The sequence below is a fragment of the Balaenoptera physalus genome (assembly GCF_965194825.1).
Source record: "Balaenoptera physalus genome assembly, chromosome: 4".
In the NCBI taxonomy this organism is placed as follows: Eukaryota; Metazoa; Chordata; class Mammalia; order Artiodactyla; family Balaenopteridae; genus Balaenoptera; species Balaenoptera physalus.
Genome location: NC_138891.1, coordinates 138,703,276 through 138,726,779, shown reverse-complemented (window position 1 = coordinate 138,726,779; position 23,504 = coordinate 138,703,276). Strand labels below are relative to the sequence as shown.

The 23,504-nt window shown below is 46.0% G+C and overlaps 1 protein-coding gene across 1 annotated transcript in view; it reads left to right on the top strand.

The window, feature by feature from the left end:
- VPS26C (VPS26 endosomal protein sorting factor C) overlaps positions 1 to 15,333 on the top strand; it is a 52,551-nt gene extending 37,218 nt beyond the window's left edge. The window contains exons 3-8 of the mRNA XM_082458878.1: positions 1,108 to 1,257; positions 6,877 to 6,957; positions 9,072 to 9,146; positions 11,179 to 11,329; positions 11,613 to 11,765; positions 15,031 to 15,333. Coding sequence (XP_082315004.1) covers positions 1,108 to 1,257; positions 6,877 to 6,957; positions 9,072 to 9,146; positions 11,179 to 11,329; positions 11,613 to 11,765; positions 15,031 to 15,113 — 693 coding nt within the window. The 3' untranslated portion in view covers positions 15,114 to 15,333. The remainder of the gene's footprint in view (positions 1 to 1,107; positions 1,258 to 6,876; positions 6,958 to 9,071; positions 9,147 to 11,178; positions 11,330 to 11,612; positions 11,766 to 15,030) is intronic.
- The last annotated feature ends 8,171 nt before the right edge of the window (positions 15,334 to 23,504 follow it).

The following is a 23,504-nucleotide window of genomic DNA, read 5'->3' as shown; positions in this document are numbered from 1 at the left end:
TAAGAATGCTTGCGTTGCACGTTTTTAGTTCGTTTTTCAAATGTCTGTGGTGCTTTTCACTTGCTGTCTGGCTCGTTATTTGTCGCTATTTTGCAAGGAATGGTGGTAGTCATACTTTTACTATTTACTAATCAAACTGAAAAAACATTCAGATGTTTTGATTTTGAATATATTCTGTTATTGAAAGTCTGCTTGTTTTTATTCCCATTAGATAGGATTAGGGGAACTTTAGGGGGGACTAATTTCAGCCATTAAAGAGAGCAGAGCTCTCTGAGAAGTTGTGCCTGGGCCTTCTGGCACTTACCTTCCTAAAACAAAACTGTTTTTTTAACTGTTATTTTAATCCAGCTGCTGTTGGATATGGCATTCAGGTAAGATGCAGGTAGAGCCATTCTTTTCTGTCACTTAAAGTTCTGTGTTCTAGAAAGTGAACTCTTTTTTCTATACTTATAGTTTCCTTTTCCTGAAGGACATTATTAACTCTTTAAGTTTTGAGGGGGAAAGAGTTGAGAGGAAAGAAAGGTTCATTAAGAGTATTCAGATTCAGGGCCTTCCCAGGTTTTTCCACAGTTTTCTTATTTTCTTCCATCGACATTTAGAGACTCACTTCAGAAGCTGTGGATTTTCTCAAAGTGATTGTAAATCAATGGCTTAGAGTACCTTAACTAAGTAAGGTGCAACACCTGCCTTTTAGGCAGGTTCCGAGTGTGAGTACTGTTTCCCTCCCAGGGCCCAGCCGAGGAGGCCTGCACGGGTGCCCAGGGCTGCACGAGGGCCCCGCACCTTGCCAAGTGCCGTGCACGTCTGCTTCACTCTGAAGGTGGAGGTGCCCGCCGGAAGGGTCGTTAGGACAGTCAACTGATATATTTCGCAATAAGGGAGGAAAGTATATCAGTTCACTTCCTACTGTGCACCAAACACCTAAGCATCCAATCCTGCAAATGAACCAGAGATCTTGGGCCGACTCACCGCTGACAGGGCACCAGGATGGTAGCGGCCGAGGGCTGGGGTGTGGTGTCTCAGGAGATTATTTAATAGACACAGTAACGTGAAAGAAAGTGCATCCAGAAGTGCTTGTTGATGGACTGACTTGGGTTTTCTTTACAGCCCATCCAGATTATCAACAGTACCATTGAAATGGTGAAACCAGGAAAATTTCCCAGTGGCAAAACAGAAATTCCTTTTGAATTTCCTCTGCACGTGAAGGGTAACAGAGTTCTGTATGAGACTTACCACGGCGTGTTTGTCAACATTCAGGTGAGAGTTTCCTCATCCTGTGTAGCTGACTTCACAACTTTTCTTCTGCAAAACAGCTTGGTCTTTCTTTCACTGAAAGTTCATAGTTGGACCCAAGAATTTAATACTGTATTTATTGCTGAGCCCTCCCATGTATATTCTGTATTGATTTCTCACTTTGCCCTGCAGAACATATTTTATGTATGATCATTATCTTTGATGGGGATCTAGGAGGACCCAAGCTGTAGCTTCTTTCCAAAATTCCGTTGTTTCTTTGGGGCTCTGTTCAGGCCACACTGATACTGTGAGGGGTGCTTTTATTGTTGGTAGTAGACATGCTCTCACTTCTCTCTGGCACCCGCACTAACTCGTCTATTTTATACGTATAAATATCTCTTTGTTTCATACCCAAAGGCTCCCGCTCTGACATAGGCTTGTATTCTTTATTGAACAAACCTTGTAAATGAGGGGGAAGTGGATTTATGACTTCCCGTCTACCTCCGCTGGTTCAGGGTTCTTTCACAGTCCCTATTGTTGTCTCAGGCGCAGTTTGGAGTCATGACTCAGAGCGAGAGAAAGAGAGCCTTTCCTTTATTCAGCAGAAAGAAAGGTACTTTTGTGATATCAGCCTTGCAGCGGTTCCCCTGCTGGATGAGACAAAAGTATTTTGTCTTATGTATGTACAAGAGGGCTGGCAGTTAGGAAATTTTTTGATTTATTAATTTTTAGCTGATAATTTGGTCTTGGTAGAGACCATTCCCCTGCTTAAAATATAGCACTTTTAAAATAAAAATCCTCCAAACACTTGTGAGAGTTCAACCAAAGATTTGTCTGTATGTGAGTTTTATGTATGGCCTAAGAGATCGGTCAAGAAGAAACTCATGTAGTATGATGTACTCTATCGCAATAAATACCTTTCTGTAAAGAAAAACTTTTCTAATCCTTTGTTATCGGTGCACCTGTTTCAGGCAATAAATATACTGAAGGCTTTGGGCAGCTCATAAGAAGTAACAGTAAAGTGTCTAGGTTCAAAGGAGACCCCTCGCATAGACATACAGATCGCTGCTGTAGAGACCCGCATCCTCTGACCAGCTTTCTAGGTTGGGAATACTTTCACCATGGAAGAAAATATTGCCTTTTTACTTTTTAGCAAGACTGAAAATATCTCAAACGTTGCATTTTCAAAATTATTTTTATTCTCTTGCCAGAATCAGCATCAACCTGCTTTACCCACACAGTAGTTCTTTGATGCTGCTTATTTAGTAAAAGAAGCATATATTCATTAGAAACTGAATAGAATAACATCAGATTTTCTGTGGTCATACTTCTTACTTGCCACTTTCTTTTCCTGTGCTTATCATTCTTGTTAAAAGATTAATTTGTTTAAAATAAAATTGGAAATCTCACGCTTTTCCAAATATTGCCAAGAAACCAGACAGATATACATACAAAACTTGGGTTCCTGTGTAGCTGTGTGTAAGTTGGAAACTAGTTAAAATGCAGAAGAAGAGTTAACATGTGGTTAATTCTTTAGTAAGGTGAATAATCACCCCAACCCCCTTTATTTTGGTCATCACATTTTACCACTTTGAGGGTTAACCTCAGAATGCTACAACTTGGAATTCTGCACCTCCCCAAATATCTCATACATTTCTGAAAACGTAGAGATGTCTTCTCAACCTCAGATTTATAAGAGCTTGTCACCTTACACTTACCACTAGATTCAACATTTATTAGAATTTTGCCACCTTGTTTCATCTGTATTTTTTTTCTGAATCATTTCAAAGTTAGTTACAGAATCTTGACAATTCATTTCAAAATACTTCAATATCTATCAACAAAAAATAGGGACATTCTTCTACATAATCCCAGTTAACTATTTTCACACCTATCAGAATGAATAAAAATTCCCCAATATCATCAAATTCTCAGCTCTTATTCAAATTGTCATTGCTTCTTTCGAGAAATATACTTCTTGAGAGAAACTAGGATTATAGCTTCTTGATCTCTTTTTCATTCGTCAGTTCACTCATTCACTCAGTCTCTAGATGGTGCTTTTTCTAGCCTCCTTGTTGGACAGTGGAGCAGGTGCCCTGCAGAGAGGTGCCACACGGGGCGTCGCCTTCTCAGTGCCATCGCTTATCGAGCTTCCCGTGAAGAGTCCCGGGTGCGTGACTTGGGATAGAACATGTTGTTGTTCAGCCCTAATGACATCTTTCTCAAATTATACGGGTGCAAAGACATTTTACGTTTATCCTCTGAATTGTGTTATAGTAACATAATGTAAAAACAGGAAAAATCATAAGACAGAATAAAGGATTTAAAATGTAGCCAGTATTAAATTGCCAACTTGCAGGGGCTGGTTTCCTTGTAACTTCTTACAGGGCTTGATCCTGTTTGCTCTGATCCTTCTTCTCAGCCACGTTGCCTCCATCTCTCATCCTTATGAGTAGATAGAGCGCACAGGAGGCTGTCAGCCTTTCTGGTCGTCCTCTGTGCAGCCACTTTTTCCTTTAAAGGTTGTTTAAATCACGGGGAAGTTTTATTATGGTTGTTTTGCTCTTGTGGCCATACTAGCAAGGTTTTATACTCTAAAACACAAAACACAGCAGTACCAACATGTCTGTTGAAATTGTGTATTCAGAATTAAATGACAGAGATGCTCATCCTCCTTGTTTACAGTAGAAATATCCTTTCTAGGAGTCTGCTTTAAATCTGTTGACACGCGTTTTCTTTCCTCGTTCCTGTCCTGTGTTTACTGACAGTCGAAAAAATCAAATCTTGAGAGTTCCCTGGCAGCCCAGTGGTTAGGACTCCGCACTTCCACTGCAGGGGGCGCGGGTTCGATCCCCGGTCGGGGGGGACTAAGATCCTGCGTGCTGCGCATCCGTAAAAAAAAAACAAAAGATCGAATCTTGCACCTCCTCTTGGAGCCCTGCTCAAGTCTGACCCTCCTGACCCCCTCTGACCGCCTGTAGCTCACACCATGTAGATCACTCCTTAATAACTGGGAAGGATCATGATAGAGCGAAAAGATCCAGGGCTTTGCAGCAGACAGATCTGGGCTGGAGTTACAGTATTGCGTAAAGATTCAGAGCATGGGTTTCAGCGGCAGGCAGGCAGGTATAAATTCAGATCCCACCTCTGTGACTCCAGGCAGCCTTCATGACCCCTCTTCCTGGGGGGTTGATGAGGCCTTGGTGTGAAGTACTTAGCGTAGTGCCTGGCGCCTAGAACATGCCAAGTAAATATTTTCTGAATGATTAAATAAATGAATCAATGGTGACTAGCCTTATATTTTGTCAGCAGTTCTTACATTTGATTTGTATTATCAGAATTAATTGAGAAAGTACATGTGAAAGAACTTAACGTGGGACTTCCCTGGCAGTCCGGTGGTCAGGACTCCACGCCTCCACTGCAGGGCCCACGGGTTCCATCCCTGGTCCGGGAACTAAGATCCCACAAGCTGTGCTGTGTGGCCAAAAAAAAAAGAAAAAAAATTTAAGAACTTAACACAATTCCTAAAACATAACCTCAGTGTTTTTCCTCTTTTCTCCATCTTTCTCCCCTTCCCCCCACTTACCATCAGCTGCCTTATATTACTAATTATTGCTTTCACACTTAAAAACCTTCAGTGACCAAAAGTTGGTGCCCATTACTCACACTCTCTCATCTGCAAGTTATAGAAATCCAGCTCAAACTGGCTTAGCCAAAAAAGGGGTATTGGATCATGGAACTCTCAATTCCAGTGGACCGTCTAGGCCAGGACGGACACCGGTTGGCCCCCAGCTCGGTGTTCTCGGGGGCGAAGCTGGCTGTTGGCCGGCGGCCGCAGGCTTACACTCTCCTGGCCTGGCAGCCCCAGCAGAAGGGACTGTTTCCCGTGGCCCAGCAGCAGTCCTGCCTTTCTGGTCACTTCCACACCCCCGTGGGATGGGGAGAAATCAGCCCCGCCCAAAGCCCTGAGACTGAAAATGAGGAAGGGACGTTCCCATTGGGAAAACGATCGGGGAGACCATCCAAAACCCGAATAAAATGCTGCCCATTCTAGGCAGTGTGTGGGCTGTACAGGAGAAAGACAGTGGACATGCATATGTGCATGTATATATTGTGCATTATACACACAAACATAGCATATACATATATGGCACAGCCCTCACTGAGCTTGCCTGGTTGGGGAGACCAGATTGAAATCTCGATAGCGAATATCTATATCTATATCTCTGTATATATATATGAAGGCCCTTGCAGACAAAGGATGATTTTTTTTTTTCTTTAATGTTTTAATCTCCCAGGAGTACCTTGAATACATAGCAGCTTCTTGTTTAACGTGGACAGATTAGTCATAATAGTTGTAGCTTCTTGTCTCAACTGTGCATATAGTTCCAGTTCTACAAATTATTTTAATGTTTTTCTCGGATGATTAAAACAACAGCTCACTTTATCAAACATACGTTCTGTGACTTTTTGTTTAAGATTAACATTAAGACGGTGATCGTGCTGTAGAAGTTGGTTACCGCACAGTCTCTCGCGGACAGGGCTGTGAAGGAACAGTCTCAGGTGCAGCCGAGCTTTCGGCTCAGGGCCCATCGCAGCAGGTGCACCGGCAGTGGCTAGTTAGAAGGGCGGCACAGGGACAGCAGAGGAGCTGAATACGGCCAAGTTCAAAGCAAGCGTGATGCTCTGTCCCTTTGCTGTCCACGTTCTCTTGCTCGCAGGATACGTCTGTGCTGGCAGATGGGGGAGGGCCGAGGGGAGGAACAGGACTGGCCATTGGGGAAGCTGGCTAACGGACTCTGGGGCTTCCTTATACGCTTCTCTTTACGTTTGCATACGTTTGAGTTTTCTAAAATGACAATTTTGCAAAGACTTTCCCCTCTTTTTTCCTCCTGTGAGGAAGAGCTCATTTTGAGATGCCCTGGAGGCCCGAGCTCAGGACTCTGAGCCCTGTCACTAGCACTGCTTCTCTTCCCCACGTGGCGCGCAGCTCTGCCCTTGCCCCGGCGCCCAGCGCGGTGCTGCCCACGCAGAGAACCCAGCGAGTGAGAGCGACCTGGGGGCTGACCCACGTCTCCCAGGTGGGCCTGTGAAGTCTAGATGCCGTCCAGGGTTTTGCAGTCCTGCTGCCTGTGTTTTCTCATCCTTACTACAAAACAGCGCCGTTTTACCCAGAGCTGCTGTGTGCCGGGCCTTGGCTTATCACACGCTACCTCGTTGGGGCCTCACTAAGGTAGTGTTAGCGAGCAGGAAGCGGAAGCTCAGAGAGGTTGTGTTACTTGTCTGGGCTCACCCAGTAAGGCCGGCGACCGGAAGAGAGCGAGCTTCTGCTCCTGCAGGCCTGCTCTTCCTGCTCTGCCTCTCTGGTCTTCCCTGTGTCCCAGGTGAGACTCTGCACCTGTGTTGCAGGGGGTCCAGCTACAGCGTGAGAATGGGCTGAGGAATAACCTTAAAGTGTTTTTTTAATAGCAGTGTTTTTGTTCTGAGCATTAACTCCCCCTATTATGTATATTAATTTCATATAACACATTAATTGGACAAAGTTTCCCTAAAATATGTTGACTGACTTGCCTCTTTGTAAGTAATTCCAAGATGAAAGCAAACCATCTAAAAGGATGTATCCTCCTCTGCCTTTCCCTCCAGTATACCCTGCGCTGTGACATGAGGCGGTCCCTGCTGGCCAAGGACTTGACCAAGACCTGTGAATTCATCGTTCACTCTGCTGTAAGCTGCACTCGGGGGCTCTGGGCTCAGTAGTAGGAATCTTCTGTGGGGTCTGGGACTGGACCCCACTTACAAGCAATAAGTTAGCCTGGTAGTGTTTCGTGCATGCTGGGGAGAGACTCGGGACTCCTGGGTTAGAGATGGGACTGTATTTCTCCCGGCGTGGCCGGTGTCAGCATGTGTGTCATTCCCCTGGGCCAGAGCCCTGTGGGGTGATGCCACGGGCCCAAAGGGGTGCTGCACCTGAGGGGTTTTGCGCCGCAGCTGCGGAGCCCCGAGCTGGGGAATCCGCCTTTGTTACAGCAGGCAGTGAGCAAGCCTGCTCTCTGTCCTGGAGGGAGACATCACCTCGTCCCTCAAGGCAGCTTCAGCGAACAGCTGGGAGAAATGGCCCAGCCCAGGGAAAGAAGGCCAGGGCCTTGCATTCTCGGCTTGTGCAGCAAGAACGTGCAGGGATGCTCGGGCCGGGCTGGGGAGCCTCTCCCGACACCTTCTGCTAGTACTTTGCAGTGACAAAGTGTCCTTAAAGATCCCTCTCACGTGCCAGTGCTGCAGGTGACACGTGGTGGTGAGTAGTCATGCCCACGGCCCTGGATTCCTCTGTGTCTCAGCCTCTCCAGGTCCTTTGGGGCAGGGCCTTTTACACTATTATGAAATGTCCATGGGTATCTTTTAGTGATGATTAAGTGAAAATGTAAGACAGGTTTCATGTGCATAAGATCGGCAAAATCACTGATGCACTTGCATCATTTTTGTGACTTTTTAGGATTTCCAATATTTGTAGTTTCCCTGTTTATAAATTTTTAATAATCATAGCGTTAAGTATTTCTTTCAGCGATTCAGTATTTTATGTAAAATATGATGAAAATATTTATCCTTTTTGGAAGTTAACTTGATTTAGATGGATATTTTCCTTTTTTCCATCAAGGGTTTTCAAAGTGAAGCAAAAAAACTTTTTCTCATGTAGATAATCCCCTAAAAAAGTCACATACCATTTTATGTGCTAAATAAAAAGCGCCTCCAACTTTGTGAAGAAGAATGAGCCCAAATCCAGCCCCCCGCCCAGAGCTGGGCCCGCAGACCCTGGCCCCCTGCCCACTGATGACCGCAGAGCCCACTTATAGGCCAGCTCGGGCTTCCTCCCTGCTCCTGGGCGTTCACCCGCACTCGGCCTTCAAGAGTCTTCGTGACTGATTTCACTAGAAGCCAAACCATGCTGTGACCTGTAGTACATGAAGTTAAATATTCCTTTATATACTGTGAGGAAGAATATATTATTCCCTAAAGAATATGTTCATGAACCTATTAGTAAAAAGGATATATTCAAGAAGAATATTTCCTAGAATAAGCTGCTGGTGAGTGAGTGAACTTGGCAAATTGGTCGGTGCCCTTTCTCCTCCACAGCTCCGCTGCCATCTGGGCGTCAGTGGCCTTTTGGCCCCAGCCCATGAGTAAAAGACACTGGGCAGGCCCCGTGAAGCTTGGCTGTATTGATGGATTCTGCTCTTCTGTAATGCGGAGATGATCCTTGTTAACTAATTACGGCAACATGCAATTAATTATGTTAACATATAATTACTTATGTTATAGGTGTGATTCTTCCTGGTAGACAGTTGTACAGCTGAGTGGCTAACAGCACCGGCCTTGGAGCCGGGCTGCCTGGGTTTGGCTCTCAGCTCTGCCCCATACTTGAGCCACCACTTGAGCCCTCTGTGCCTCACTGTCATCTGTGAAGTGGAACCAGGGCCAGTAACAGCACTGCACAGGGTCACGGTGCCGATTCAGTGGCTTTTATTCTCAGAAAGAGGTTCAAAATAAATGTCTCCCAACAACACTGCTCTGTTTTTAAATTCTGGACCTGAAAGGGACCTTAGAGACTAAGAAGCCTGTCCCCTCATCTTACAGATGAGGAAACTGAGTCACAGGGATGAGGACCTTGGACAGCACACAGCCTTCCTTGTTTCTTGGCAGAACTGTGTTTAGAATCCAAGCATCCTGCCTCTTAGCGCCAAGGTCTTCCTGGTTCACGATGCTACCTTGTGTTTCCTTAAATGGGGAGAGGCAAGTCTGACCTGTGGACTCTCTACTGATTTTGGTTTCTCCTCCTCTTGTAGCCTCAGAAGGGGAAACTGACTCCGAGTCCCGTGGACTTCACTGTCACACCTGAAACCTTACAGAATGTCAAAGAGGTAACGTGTTCCTTACACGCCAGTGCCAGGGAGGCTTTCTTAGTAACCAGATCCCACTGACAGACAGTCGCCCACCTGTTCTTTACTTGGCTATCAAGTCATCAGCAAGAGGAAATTTTTGTCTCTACCTGAAATAGTCTGTATTTTCAACTTTAATTTCTTTTTAAATTCAGTAACTACTTAGCAGAAGGATGGTTTTTAAAAGAGAGGGTATATGTTTATAATTTTTTACTGTCTTCTCCCAGTTTTACTGCACTGTGGTCAGAGACCCCCTCCCCTGAGCCCCAGGGCCGCCTCTGCCTGTCACGGGGGCCGCAGCCCCTGGTTTCTCAGCTGGGCCCCTGGTCACTTGTCTTTTGTGGACGTGGCTTTTCCTCCCTACCCTAACCCTGCATTCTGCTCCCTGGACCCTCCTGACTGGGGTCGGGTCAAAGGCCAATTTGGGAGGATTATTGGCTTCATCTCGAGGGAGGCACAGCTGAGGCGGGGGTGTGTCATGGGGAGCCTTTCAGAAAGTCCATTGAACATCTCTCCCTTCTCTGGTTTCTGGAGCAGTGACCCCAGTAGGCCAGTCACATTTTCTTCTCAGGAATTTGAACCTTGATTGGAAACTTGCAGTTGCCTAAGAGAATTTTACTGGGAACTGCTACTGCTTTTCCTTTTTCTAAACAAATAGCCTCTTTTAGTGTTTTTTAGAATTCTGTCTTGAATCAAGACTTTTTTAGAGTTCTTTGCCTTTGGGAGCCACCAGGTACAGAGCGCCCTTGCTCTTGACCTCCAGTACAGGGCACCAGCCACGCATGACCACTGACCCTTGAGGTGGGGCTGGTCGGATCGAGATGAGCTTCAGGGGGAGGTACTGACTGGGTTTCAAAAAATCGGAATGAAAAAGAGAATGTAAAACATCACTCATAACTGTAAACTACTGATTATGTGTGCAATTGATAATATTTTGGATATATTGATTAATTTTACCTGTTTCCTTTTACTTTTTTTTTTTTTTTTTTTTTTTATGGCTGCATTGGGTCTTTGTTTCTGTGCGAGGGCTTTCTCTCGTTGCGGCAAGCGGGGGCCACTCCTCATCGCGGTGCGCGGGCCTCTCACCATCGTGGCCTCTCTTGTTGTGGAGCACAGGCTCCAGACACGCAGGCTCAGTAATTGTGGCTCACGGGCCTAGTTGCTCCGCGGCACGTGGGATCTTCCCAGACCAGGGCTCGAACCCGTGTCCCCTGCATTGGCAGGCAGACTCTCAACCACTGCGCCACCAGGGAAGCCCTCCTTTTACTTTTTTAATGTGGCTACTCGAAAATTTTAAATTACACAGTTGCTTCACATTTGTGGCTTCCATTATGTTTCTGTTGGACAGTGGTGTTCTAAACTCTGAATTATCTGCAGTAACTGGGACACAGCCATAGGAAAGACTGCTAGGACAGATGTCTCTAACTCTTCAGTTCTGTTTTTCCCGTGGCATCGTCACTCACCCATGACCATTTTCCTCTGTCCGAAGAGAAAAGGTTCATAGGTTTTTTAGTCAAGCATTGAAGAAAATTGTTCTCTTTAAATTTCCTTGAAATAAAGTTAATGTCTTGGTTTTTCAAAATTGCATAATTGGGAACATTTGAAAATTGATTATCTTTTTAAAACCTCTTTTTTTCCTTTTGGTGACTGGTTGTCCTTAAACACTATCAGCAACTTCTTTAGACATTTTTATGTCGTGTCCTTGGTGAGCAGGAGCGTCCCAGACCTGACCTAGGCAATCAGGATGCTTCCGTGAGAGAGCTGGTCATTCTGTGCCAGCAACGTCAGGTGCCTTACGTCTGTAGATAGCTGTTGAATAATTCAGTCTGTTACTCAAGTTGACAGAAAATGTAAGTACTGTTGTACCTTTTTTCCCATTTTGTAAACCAGGGTCCCAGTGGATTTTATAAAAGTTACCTGACCCTGTTTTCAGTTTTTATTTATACCAAAGTGACTTGAGTGACTTCTCCTGGCGCCTCCCACTCCTGATGTGTCTGCTTTTGTCTTGTTTTAGAGAGCCTTGCTCCCCAAATTTCTCATCAGAGGACATCTCAACTCGACCAACTGTGTTATCACACAGCCGCTAACGGGAGAGCTGGTGGTGGAGAGCTCGGAGGCCGCCATCAAAAGCATCGAGCTGCAGCTGGTGCGCGTGGAGACCTGCGGTAAGATCCCCACCCTGTCCCCGTCTCCCGTTCTTCCCCCTCCATCCTCCCCACCCCCGCTGCCGCTAGCCCTTAGCCACGAGCTCGCCTCTCGACTCCAAGAAACGTACGTTTGAGGAGCGTGGGATGTGGAGGGAGGGAGGACTCCAGGATCCTGCAGAGACGGGGGGAGAGCAGGTGAGTGGGCTGATGCAGGTTCTCCTAGACTCACGCAGGGCCTGTGGCTCAGCCTGTCTGGACGTTTGCTGTGTTCTGACCGCGTGACGCTTTCTCCCTGCTCCAGGCTGTGCAGAAGGGTATGCCCGCGATGCCACAGAGATTCAGAACATTCAGATCGCCGACGGGGACGTTTGTCGGGGCCTCTCTGTGCCCATATACATGGTCTTCCCCCGGCTCTTCACCTGCCCGACACTGGAGACCACCAACTTCAAAGTGGGTACGTGTGCTGCCCTTGGGGTGCCCCCAGGAGGGGTGCAGCCACCAGAGGGGACGGGCCTGCTGGTCCGCTGGGGTCAGATGCAGCCCAGAGCACCCAGTCCTTCAGTCACTCAACAAAAACGCAGGCAGAGCAGCTGTGTGGCGCTGAGGGTCCCTGGTGAGCAGTCCCGGCGCCGAGGAACTTGTGTCGCCACCCCCAGGGAGACAGCGTGGGCCGGGTAGGTGACCACGAGCTCTGTGAAGGACACTAAGCCAGGGACCAGCCGGCCAGGCGCATGAGGAGGTCAGGTCGGCTCCCTGCTGGGCTGGCATCTGACGGAGACGCAAGACCTGAGACAGACCAGTGTGAACGGTAGTCTTCCCGCGGGCTTTAGCTCCAGCAGCTGAGGGTGTGTCGGTCGTTTTCCATGAATGCGTGGGTAGATATTTTGACCACAAGATCTGAATCACGTGACAGATGCAGTTTTCTATCCTGCTTTTCCTCCCTTCACTTTATATTATGCACCTTTCCATGGTTTTAAGTATTCTGATAAAGTATTTTGATGGTGCATTCATCCTAATAAAATGCTCATGCTTACGAAGTTCAGTGGAGAGCTTACTCCCCACCACAGAGACACAGCAGGATGGACCCTCGGGCCTCTGCCCTGGCTGACACGACCTTCTGCAGACTGACCGAAAGACCTCAGAAGTGTCCCCGGGCTCTGTGTCATGCGCAGGCTCACTGGTGAATAGATAGAATAAGGAGCTTTTGGTAAATGATTGTTTTTATACCCGTTTCATTGAGAAATGGGAACATAGTCCCAAAGGCCAATGTGTTTTCTTAATGTCATATTCCCCCTAAATCTTCTAACATACATCATTACTAGTCCAGAGACAATCTTTTTTTTTTTTTTTTTTAAATTAGACTGTGATTTTACTTTAAATAATTACAAATAATGTAATTTAAAATTGAAGAAAGTAGAGGGAATTCCCTGCCGGTCCAGTGGTTAGGACTTGGCACTTTCACTGCCGTGGCCCAGGTTCAGTCCCTGGTCTGGGAACTAAGATTCCGCGAGCTGCATGGTACAGCCAAAACAAAATTGAAGTAAGTAGAGTTTCATCACCGAAGTTGAGTGTATGCTGTTTGTTTTACGAGAGGGAAAGGTGGTCACACCTGGCATCGCGGGGTGCTGCTCGGACCTTTCTGTGCCCTCGTGTGAGCGTGAGCCCCGGAGCAGCGCCGGCCCGGCCGGCTAGAAGCACAGTCTAATACCAGTGGAGCCCTCGAGTGCTTTATCTGAAACGTTGTGTTGTAGCGAGAACATAATGGGGTCAGGACGCCCTTGTCAATAGGAAAGAGGGCGACAGACCCAGCTGTTCACCGAATACGGAAAAGCACAGCACGGTCGGCTGAAAGATGACATAGGGTCAAACTTGACCCGAGCTAACAAGGTACCACGTTTTCCCTCAGAAACCGTGTATGGTTATTGAATAGGTAGTATATGCCCACTGTGCACAATCCAGAGGCACCAGGGCCTCGAGCGCAGAGTCAGTGCCTGCAGCCACCCGGATCCTCCCGGCCACAGCCGCGTGCCAGCCCCGCGCGTCCCACCGGGAGTGCGCCCTGGCACCAGGTGCTCCCTGCCGCGCTGCCCACCGTGCTCTGAAACGGGTGTTTTCTCGGGGGCATACACTGCAGCGCTACATGAGCCGTGGCTGGCTGAATCTGCAGATGCAGAACCACAGCTGTGGAGGAACTGCTGACTAAGGGGCAGCCTATAAACTCCATGCGGATGGTCAACTGTGTGCAGGGCTGGCGTTGTTCAGAGGTCGGCTGTACTTTGATTTGAGGTTGAGGAGGAGCTTGTCTGTTGATTTCTCAACTTGGTTTTCCTACCTAAACTTCAAAGAAGGTCCAAAAATTATTTTTTTCTGCTATGCTATGCATTAGGCACCTCTATTTTCTGTGTGTTATATTTGTCAGACTTACTAAGTGTCCACATAAGATTTAATAATGAGGTGCCTGTGATTCTTCCATAGAAATAACGCCCTCAGTCCATCAGCCAGGACATCACTGATGCTTTTGTCCTCGTGGCTCCTGTTTCGTCTGTTCGGGGGCTTGCACAGTGGCCGCCCCGTCAGCTGGGGGGGTCCCACAGGGAGGAGGTGGCCCACGGTCATTGAGCACCGCAGCCTCTCGTAGCCCTGGGGTTGCCGTCGCGTGGCTGGCGAGGTCAGGCTCCGGGTCTCGGGTGCGGGCGGGGTGAGCCCCGCGTCCCGCATTAGGCGCCCATCTGGGTGTGCCCCTTCACCTTGACCGCAGGGGCCTTCGTGTGCACGGCCAGGCCCGCGGCGTCCTCCGGCCCAGCTCACGGTGCCCCCCCCCCCCAGGGAGGACAGCGAGGTGGTTAGAGGACCTGGGGAGGGACGGTGCAGGGCAGGGCCAGGGGCTGTTCCGGTGTGGGACCGTCATCGAGGAAAGAGGGAAGGGACAGGGTGCATGCTGCTGGTGCACAGCTCCTGCCCCGGCTGATACTGGGCGACGGTGACAGCCACACACGGGGACGTTGTCCTTGGGCCGCAGGCGGGGTCCTGGACGAGCTGACCCCAGCCCCTTCCCCAGCTGAGCCCTGCGCTGCGGTGCTGCCCGCCTCGCTCTTCATGCTGGGGAGGGACCCCGGCTGGACTCTCTTCGGGGGCTCCCTCCTCACGCACCCCTCTTTCTGTCAGTAAGCTAATGCTTAGCAGCTGGAGAGCTGGGGAGAAGACTCCTGTTTGCTGAAAGGTAAAAGAGGAATGTTTGAACAGGTGTTGTAGGGAAATCAACCAGTATCCAAAGGAACTACAGTTAGACTGCTTGCTGTTTCTGAACATTGTTTCTTGCCTGGGCTGGGAGACGTGTCCCCAGACAGCGGCGGGCCAGTTTGGAGTCCAGTCTTCCATTAAGAACTGTAGGAAATGTAAAAATAAAGCCAAAGAGTACACGTGAATTGACAGGATTCTAGAAGATTCTCTGTAGTAAAGACGAAGGACAAGGAGAGTGTTTGGGGAAGCTGAGGCCTTACAGCATGTTCCAAGGTGAGAAGACCAGCTTACTTAGGCAGTCCCACCAGTGTGGCCGTCTACACTGACTCTCCCGGACGCTTGGGGTGATGTACGTGCAAACCCACACAGCCCCCGGTGCTCCCTCTCTGTCGAGAGCTCGCCGCGCCCGTGGCGAGGTTGGTGTTTGGTTCCCGCTGCTCAGGGCCGGTGGGCATAAAGCCTGTCCTTTCTCTTCCCAGAGTTCGAGGTTAACATCGTTGTGCTGCTTCACCCTGAGCACCTCATCACAGAGAACTTCCCGCTGAAGCTCTGCAGGGTGTAGCCGGGAACAGGTGGAAATGCAGCCGTGCCGACCTACGGGAGCCGAAGCCGGCGGCACCGAACTTGCTTTCTTGATGGTTCTGTATCAGAAATGAGTCTGACCCTTCTTCCTCATTCCCTCGAGGCCCCTCTAGTCAGAGCTTCCCTTTGAAATTCGTCAGGATTTCTTCATGGCGTTGGCAAGATTGTATCCCAGACAGTAAATTTCCTGTGACTCCTGACTAACCTGCTCCTTTTTAGGTTCAGAGCACAGTTGTAACAGAGTCTGAACTTTGCTGGAAAGTGAGGTCAGGGACAAAGGAGACCGCCTGTCTGGCCGACGGTTGTGGCCAGGGCTCCCGACAGCTCCCCGACCCCGCAGGGTGGCGACAGGCGTGCTGGTTGCTCATGACGTTGGCGGACGCCCGCCAAGGAGGGCGCCGTGGTGCCCGCTGCAGATGCGCAGAGTGTTTCCCACCCTGTTCTCTTTTATAACATTTGTTGTGATAACTTCAGAACTTCTGGGGACCTGGGGAAAGTGTGCTTTGCCCTCCCGGGAGTGAGGGGATCTGGTGACCACGGCTGGTGCTGGAGTATTTCTGAGTCTCAGGACCTGGTGGGAAGTTGCCTGCTGCCGTCTTCCCAGAGTCCGTTTAAGTGCGAGGTTCTGTCGGGGATAAAAACACGTGTCCATGCCCGTCGTTGTTGCCTGGGTTCTGAGTGGCAGGGGACCCGGGCCCAGGCCAGCAGTGAAGACCCCTCTGTGCTGGGCAGGACCTGGACCTGATGAACTTGGCCCACCTCCATCCCACCTGAGGGACCTGCGTTGGTGGGGTGGGGGGAGGTAGTTTGGCCTGAAGCCATTTTCTCCTTCGCCTCCTGTGGGGACTTGCAGTGTAGGGTGGGTCTGTTGCAACACATTTCTTCCTTCACATCCTGCTGTTGTTTCTCTGGGCCCACAATTAACCTCAGAAGTAAGCCGCGCACTGTGCACGCTGCCTGGCCTTCCTCTCCTGAGGGAATAACTATCACCTGAAGAGCTGCCAGCAGCCCGGCCGCCTTTATCATTTTGTTCAACCTCGAGGGGCCCGGGCGAGGGCCATTTCCTTGCCCTTCTTGGACGGGCACTTCCACCATCAGTTATTAAGGAAAACTTGGACGTTTGGGTGTCTTGGGCAGCAGCAGTCCCACTACTGCCCTGGCTGGAGCTGGGGGTGTCCGTTGTCAGGTTCTCCCGTTACAGCAGGGGCAAGGGGAGGTGAAGGAAAGAGGCCGTGAACCTAAAACAGTACATTTTTTTGGGAAATGCCGGGTTAGGCAGGAGCACCTCTGGCTCTTGGAGCTCCAGCGGAAATGGGGCCTCGCTCTGGTTCTCAGCCACATCGTGAGTTCCACAGGAAAGGTGAGAGGTCAGTCAGAAATAAAGCGTTCAAAAAAGAAGCCAAAATATCGTGCCTGACTTCACCCAGAGCTCATGTCCCGAGCCCACCTGCTCCGGTAGCTGGAGGGAGGAGGGTCCCTGGTGTCATTTCTGCCTTCTTCGTTGAGGCCCATAATTCCCAAGCCTGAGTCTGAATTAACCTTTAAAACCTTTGGGGTAAGACTACCCCCACCTGCCGGCGGCGCTTTGGGCTGTGGCAGATCACCAGTGCTTCCACAGCCCCCCCTCTGATTCCCTTCCAAGTTCAGAAATAGAGTTGCATTTCCGTGGAGCCATGCCCACTTTACTGGGGACTGACTTCCAACTCCTTTGCAGTGGGGTGTGGTCATGTGACAGGGAGGACCTGGGCCCCTTCCCGCGGCTGGCCGGGAACAGGCCTGCTCCCCACCTAGACCGTGCCGAGCACAAGGAACATGTGAGCAGAACAGCTGTCCTCCCGCCTGTGTCACGGTCACCAGAGAGGGAAAGGAATGGGTCATCTTCAGAGCACGGGATTGCCAGGTGTCTGGGCTGCAGCAGCCCTGCCCTTTCCTGCCCTGGAGCTTGTGACGTAGGGTCCAGTCCCACCCGTGCCTCTCGTACAGCCCGAGGTCCACACGCATGTAGGATGAAGAAATACTCCTTCATCTTCATGCCCACCCTCTGCATCAAGATTCTTAGGGGTCCAGGACCTTGCCCGGGCCCAGCTGGTCAAACACCAGGGCGGGTGTAGACCAGCACTCCCCGGAGCTGTTGCTGGTCTCATCCAGCCACCCCAGGACCCAGCTGACCCAGCCCTACCCAGTAAAACCTCCTTGACCAGAGTGGAAGGAAAACAGGCTGGTTTTCACTGTCACTAACTGTTCTAGAGATCTAAAAGATTTGGTTAGGTTTTCCTGGGAGAAGTGTCAATGCCAAGATAAATTCTGTGATGACAGCTGTGACGCAGCCCTTTCATCCTGTGCTCTGGGAGGAGAGATGCCACAGGCTGGCGAGTAGGGTGCTACTGTTGTCTGGTGCTGGTTCCCACACATCCTTGAAACCTGCAGGAACTGCTTTCTCAAGTGAGGCCGCCCTCCCTGAGGGCTGGGCCGCTCCCACTCAGGGGGCTCCACGCAGATGGTTTGCAGTTGCTGGAGTGTTGATAGATACCGGCCATGTCTGTGCGTCTAACGAGAGCAGGAGCTCTGAGCGTTCATTGTTATTCTGGATCAGACCCTGTGCTGAGTGCCATGCATGTATTATCTTAATTAATTGTGTAGCAACACTATGAGGAGGGAACTCTTATCCCCATTTAAAGATGAGGGGATTGTGGTTGATGGAAAGACACAAAGACATAATTTGTGCCTGCTTCTTCAAGACTCATCAGATTTGGGGGAGCATCTGCTTATTGAAGACCAAGGGCTGAGATAACACTAGAATGTTTGGTTGCTTGTCATCTGGATCAACTGTCCTTTCTCCAAAAGAGGCCTCTGTTTGGTTCCCTTGACAAAGTCCAGTAGTGGCAGGAGGCTCCGTGAAGGTCCACGAAGAAGCAGCTCCAGAGAAAAGGATTTCTGAGAGATGAGGTTTGTTCAGCAAGGGCCCCATGACAGGGGATTGTGATCACTGTCTCCCATCTCGATCAAGGATTAGAGTTTTAAGACCACAGCCTCTGGGTCTTATGTGACAGAAGTGGGAGGAGCTTTTCTGTCTTCAGATTAGCAGCCACCTGGGGGAGGCTGGGCCAGCAACCCAGACCTACTGCTGCTGGATACACCAAGAAAGGGGTGTGCTCAGACTTAGCTGTGGAAAAGTGGTAGAAAAGAGCAGAAAAATAAAATTCTTAAATACTCATTTTTGTTTTAAAATAGCTTCAACATCAGTATATATTAAGAAAACTCAAATTCAAAACCCAGTACAGTGAAAGAGCAGACAAGTTTAAGAATTGAGTATTTACTTCCTAAAATGTTCACCACCATGTTCCTTTATATTTTACAGAAAATACATACTTTTCAATCCATGGAAAATTTGCAAAAATCAATGATACGTCCTTGCCACAAAGAAAAAAACTCAGTAAAATGTTAACATGTAGAAATTGCCCAAGCCACATACTCTACCATAATGCAATAAAATTAGAAATTGATACTAAAAGGAAAATCAAATTCAGTATAACCACATGTAAATTTTATAACATTCTTCAAAGAGGAAACTAAAACTTCATTTATGGACCCTTTTAGATTTAATGAAAATGAGTATACTATTTAGCAAGAGCTTTGTACTATGGCCAGTGCTGCAGTCAGAGGAAAATTCATAGCCTTAAATGTTTTTATTATACCAGAGAGAATGAAAACTAATGAGTTAGGCATTCACATTAAAACTCTAGATAAGCAAAATAAATAGGAAATAATCATGATAAAAGCAGGAACCAATTGATATTGATATGAAATTTAAAACACTGGAAATTTATAAATAAGTCCACAAGTTTATACTTTGAAAAGCCTAATTCAACTGGCTGATCTTTAATAGAACAAAATGAAGTGAAGGGAGAAAAATATGTAACACTAGGAAGAATTTCATATTAAAAGGAACCTGATAAGAATTATAATATTACAGTATGTGCATTTCCTGCTAATTTGCAAATGTCGGTAAAATGCAGAGTGACTCCAGAAAAGATGGGGTACCAGAATAAAATGGTAGCCTATGGAAGAAATTGAAAAAACTGCCAAAGAAGTATCACTGAAAAGGTGCCAGGCCCTAGATGGCTTTACAGCAGGTTTCTATCAAAGCTTTAAAGATTAGATAGTTACTCTGTTATTTAACCTTTTGCAGGATATAGAGAAGGATGAAAAGCCTTCTAATTTATTTTATGAAACCAGCATAGCCCTAATATAAAAATATGGCGTTATCAGTTAGGATTAGGTTTAGCTGTGAGTAAGGGAGACCCAAAGTGAAGAGTGGCTTAAACAGGACTCGTATAAATGTCCACAGGTAGGTAGTCCAGAGCTGGTATAGCAGCTCAGAGCCAAGATGTTCTTAGAGATCCAGGCTACTTCCAGCTCACTGTGATGCCTTTTCTAGGGTGTGACCCTTGTCTTCACGCTCTAAGATAATAGCAGCTAGCTCCAGCCATCACATCTGCATTCCAGGCATCAGAATGGGAGAAAGGATGAAGGTGAAAAAAGGTCAAAGGTCAAGTACCAACTCTATTGAGGATCATCTTGATGGATGCCATAAGGTATATATTATTTTAACCTTTTATTTTGGAAATTTCAAACGTATAGAAAAGCACAGAGTCATATAGATTATATCATACCCAAAAGATGTCTATTTGTTAACATCTTTATTGAAATATAATTCATGGACCATAAAATTTACCCATGTAAAGTATGCAATTCAGTAGTTTTAGTATACTCACAGAGATGTGGAACCATCACCAAAATCTAAGTTTAGATTATTTCCTTCACTCTAAAAAGAAAGCCTGAAGCCATTAGCAGTCAGTCCCTTCCTCTTCAGCCCCAAGCAACCACTAATTTACTTTCTCCACAGGTTTGTGTATTCTGGGTATTTCATGTGAATGGAATCATACATTGTGTGGTCTTTTGTGACTGGCTTCTTTCACTTAGCATAATGTATTTAAGGTTCATTTGCATTGCAACGTTTGTCACTACCTCATAACTGCTTTATTTGGGGGGGGGGTAGCATATTTTAAGATTTATTCAGTCCCATAGTTACTTTCCAAAGTTGTCCAAGAAAACTAAAGAGAAGCAGTTGGGAAGGGAAATGATGAGACGTTTGAAGTTTGAGTCAGTCCAATCTCAGTATATCCATCCCAGCTTAGTTCTAACTCATATGAAGATAACTGTAGTTTTTCCCTGGTTTAAAATGGCAGTTCACAAAGTAAGAATCAATCAAGCTGTTTCCCAGTGAATGACACTGAGCTTCACCAAAAAACTACCCTCAAGGAGCAAAAAGGCTACAAAGTAAGGAATCATTAAACTGACATTCCTGAAATGGGGAATTCCTTTTTAAGATGAGCCATCCATACGCTCATTGCATTTGAGGCAGCTACTGACAAATCCTCAACAAACCTAGAAATGAATTACTGAGTTCCCACAACCAGCCAAAGGACAGGTGCACACTTTATGCCTGTCTGTGCACCACATACAAATGCACTACCACGTGACAACGTGGGGTTTTACAGTTTTTTCCACAGCAAGACAGTAAGTCTTTCCACAGAGTCTAGAGCAGGGCTTTGGTTTTGGTTCTTTCTGGTACCCTAACACTGATACCTGTTGGGACATTGTGAATAAGAGGTTAGTATCAGTGCTTTGCCGTGTCACCATGAGCCCGGGTTCAGCCATAGTCATTCTGGTTCTGAACTGCATGGAGCTGTCAGTACAGGGGTCTCTTAGAGTCCAGTCTCTTGCCCTCTTTGGCTCTCAGTCTCTCTGAGTCTCTCTCTCTCTCACATCTACTTCTGCCTCTGCTGACGTCTTGGCATGCTGGCTGTCAAGTGCAGTGCCGCCTCTTAGTCTCCTCCTAGCGGCCATGCCTGGACCAGCCCCTTAGCCGCCTCGTGCTCCTTCTGTCTTGGCCTTTCTTTCCCTCCACCTCCCTCATTAGTGTTTTTCTTTTTTTTTTTACATTTTTAGATGTATTTTTAAAATTAATTTACTCTAACAGTCATTAATTCCACAATTATTTATTAAATAGTTTTATATGTGAGGCATTGTACTAAGAACTAGGGCACTGAGATACTTATTTCTTGTGTAACCCTAAGCAAGATAACTGAATTCCATAAGCCACAGTTTCCTCATTTGTAAAATGGGACCACTGATACTGCTTATTCATAAGAACATCATGAGAATTAAATGCAGTAATATATGTATATATGTATATTACTGCATTTTATTTATATAGTGTTTGAATATATACATAGGAATACATAAAGTACTTGAATTTAAAAAACTGTAGAGTCTTAAGTTGTCACTCAATAGGTTGTTAATTTAAAAAAAATTTTTATTGAAGTGTAGTTGATGTACCATATTATACAAGTTACAGGTGTATAATATAGTGATTCACAATTTTTAAAGGTTATACTCCATTTATAATTATTATAAAATATTGGCTATATTCCCTGTGTTGTACAATATATCCTTGTAGCTTATTTTATACCTAATAGTTTAGATGTATTTTTAATTAGTGGGTAACAACCATCTTTTATGAGAGGATTCCAAATGGTTAGTTCACACATGCATTTTCTTTATAGAGTAAAAAGCTGGAGATAAGCGTTTGTGATCTACAAGTAGAACACTCTTAACTTAAAAAAAAATTCATGCAGTTTCTTTCAGATACCAGAGCCAGATGTTTTTGTTTGGACTATCAAGTGGAAATGAACTGCCTGCATTCCTGGGCGTGCAGACCTAAATCCATTCTAGAATATGGATATAAATATATTCCATGGCAGCTTTTATTTATATTTGAATAGCCTACATGGAAGTTAGAAAAATCTTCTACCACAATAAGTTTAATAACTTTATTGAGTACTTATTATGTGCCAGGTGTCTTATGCTATAAACTTTACATAGCTTATTTCATGTTGTCATTATCAGAAGCTTGTAAAGTAGATATTATTTTTTCATTAGTCATTTTAATGTTATTTTATAAGTTGGCTGATTTTATTGAGGTATAGCTGATTTACAATATTATGTAGGTTTAAGGTATATAGACAACACATTGATTCACAATTTTTAAAGGTTATACTCCATTTATAGGTATTATAAAATATTGGCTGTGTTCCCTGTGCCATATAATATATCAAGCTTTATATTCTAGCTTATTTATTTTATGCATAGTAGTTTGTACCTCTTAATCCCCTGCCCCTCTTTTGCCGCTCCCCATTTCCCTCTCCCCACTGGTAACTACTAGTTTGTTCTCTATATCTGTGAGTCTTTTTTCTTTTTTGTTATATTCACTAGTTTTACTTTTTAGATTGTACATATAAGTGATTAACATACAGTATTTGTGTTTCTCTGACTTATTTCACTAAGCATAATACCCTCTAAGTCCATCCATGTTGTTGCAGATGGTAACAATTCATTCTTTTTTATGGCTGAATAATATTCCATTGTTCGTATATATGTGTGTGTGTGTATATATATACACACACCACATCTTCTTTATCCATCCATGTATAGATGGGTACTTATTTGCTTCCATATCTTGGCTTTTGTAAATGCTGCAATGAATATAGGGGCATATATATCTTTTTGAATTAGTGTTTTTGTTTACTTTGGATAAACACCCAGGAGGGAAATTGCTGGATTGTATGGCAGTTCTATTTTTAATTTTTTGAGGAACCTCCATTCTGATTTCCATAGTGGTTGCACCAATTTACATTCCCATCAACAGTGTACGAGGGTTCCCTTTTCTCCACATCCTCTACAACTTTTGTTATTTGTAGACTTTTTGATGATAGCCATTCTGATAGATGTGAGGTGATACCTCATTGTTGTTTTCTCCACACCCTCACCAATACTTGTTATTTATTGTCTTTTTGATAACAACCATTCTGACAGGTGTGAGGTAATATCTCATTGTAGTTTTGATTTGCATTTCTCTGATGATTAATGACATTGAGCATCTTTTCATGTGCTTGTTGGCTGTCTGTATGTCTTATTTGGAAAAAATGTCTATTCAGGTCTTATGTCCATTTTTTTAATGAGGTTGTTTGTTTTTTTCATGTTGAGTTGTATGAGCCATTTATGTATGTTGGATATTATCGCCTTATTAGTCATATAATTTGCAAATATATACTCCCATTCAGTACATTGTATTTTCATTTTATTGGTTTCCTTGGCTGTGCAAAAGCTTTTAAGTTTAATTAGGCCCCATTTGTTTATTTTTGCTTTTTTTTCTTTGCCTTAGGGGACAGATCCAAAAAAATATTGCTATGACTTATGTCAAAGAGTGTTTGCCTATGTTTTCTAGGAGTTTTATGGTTTCAGATCT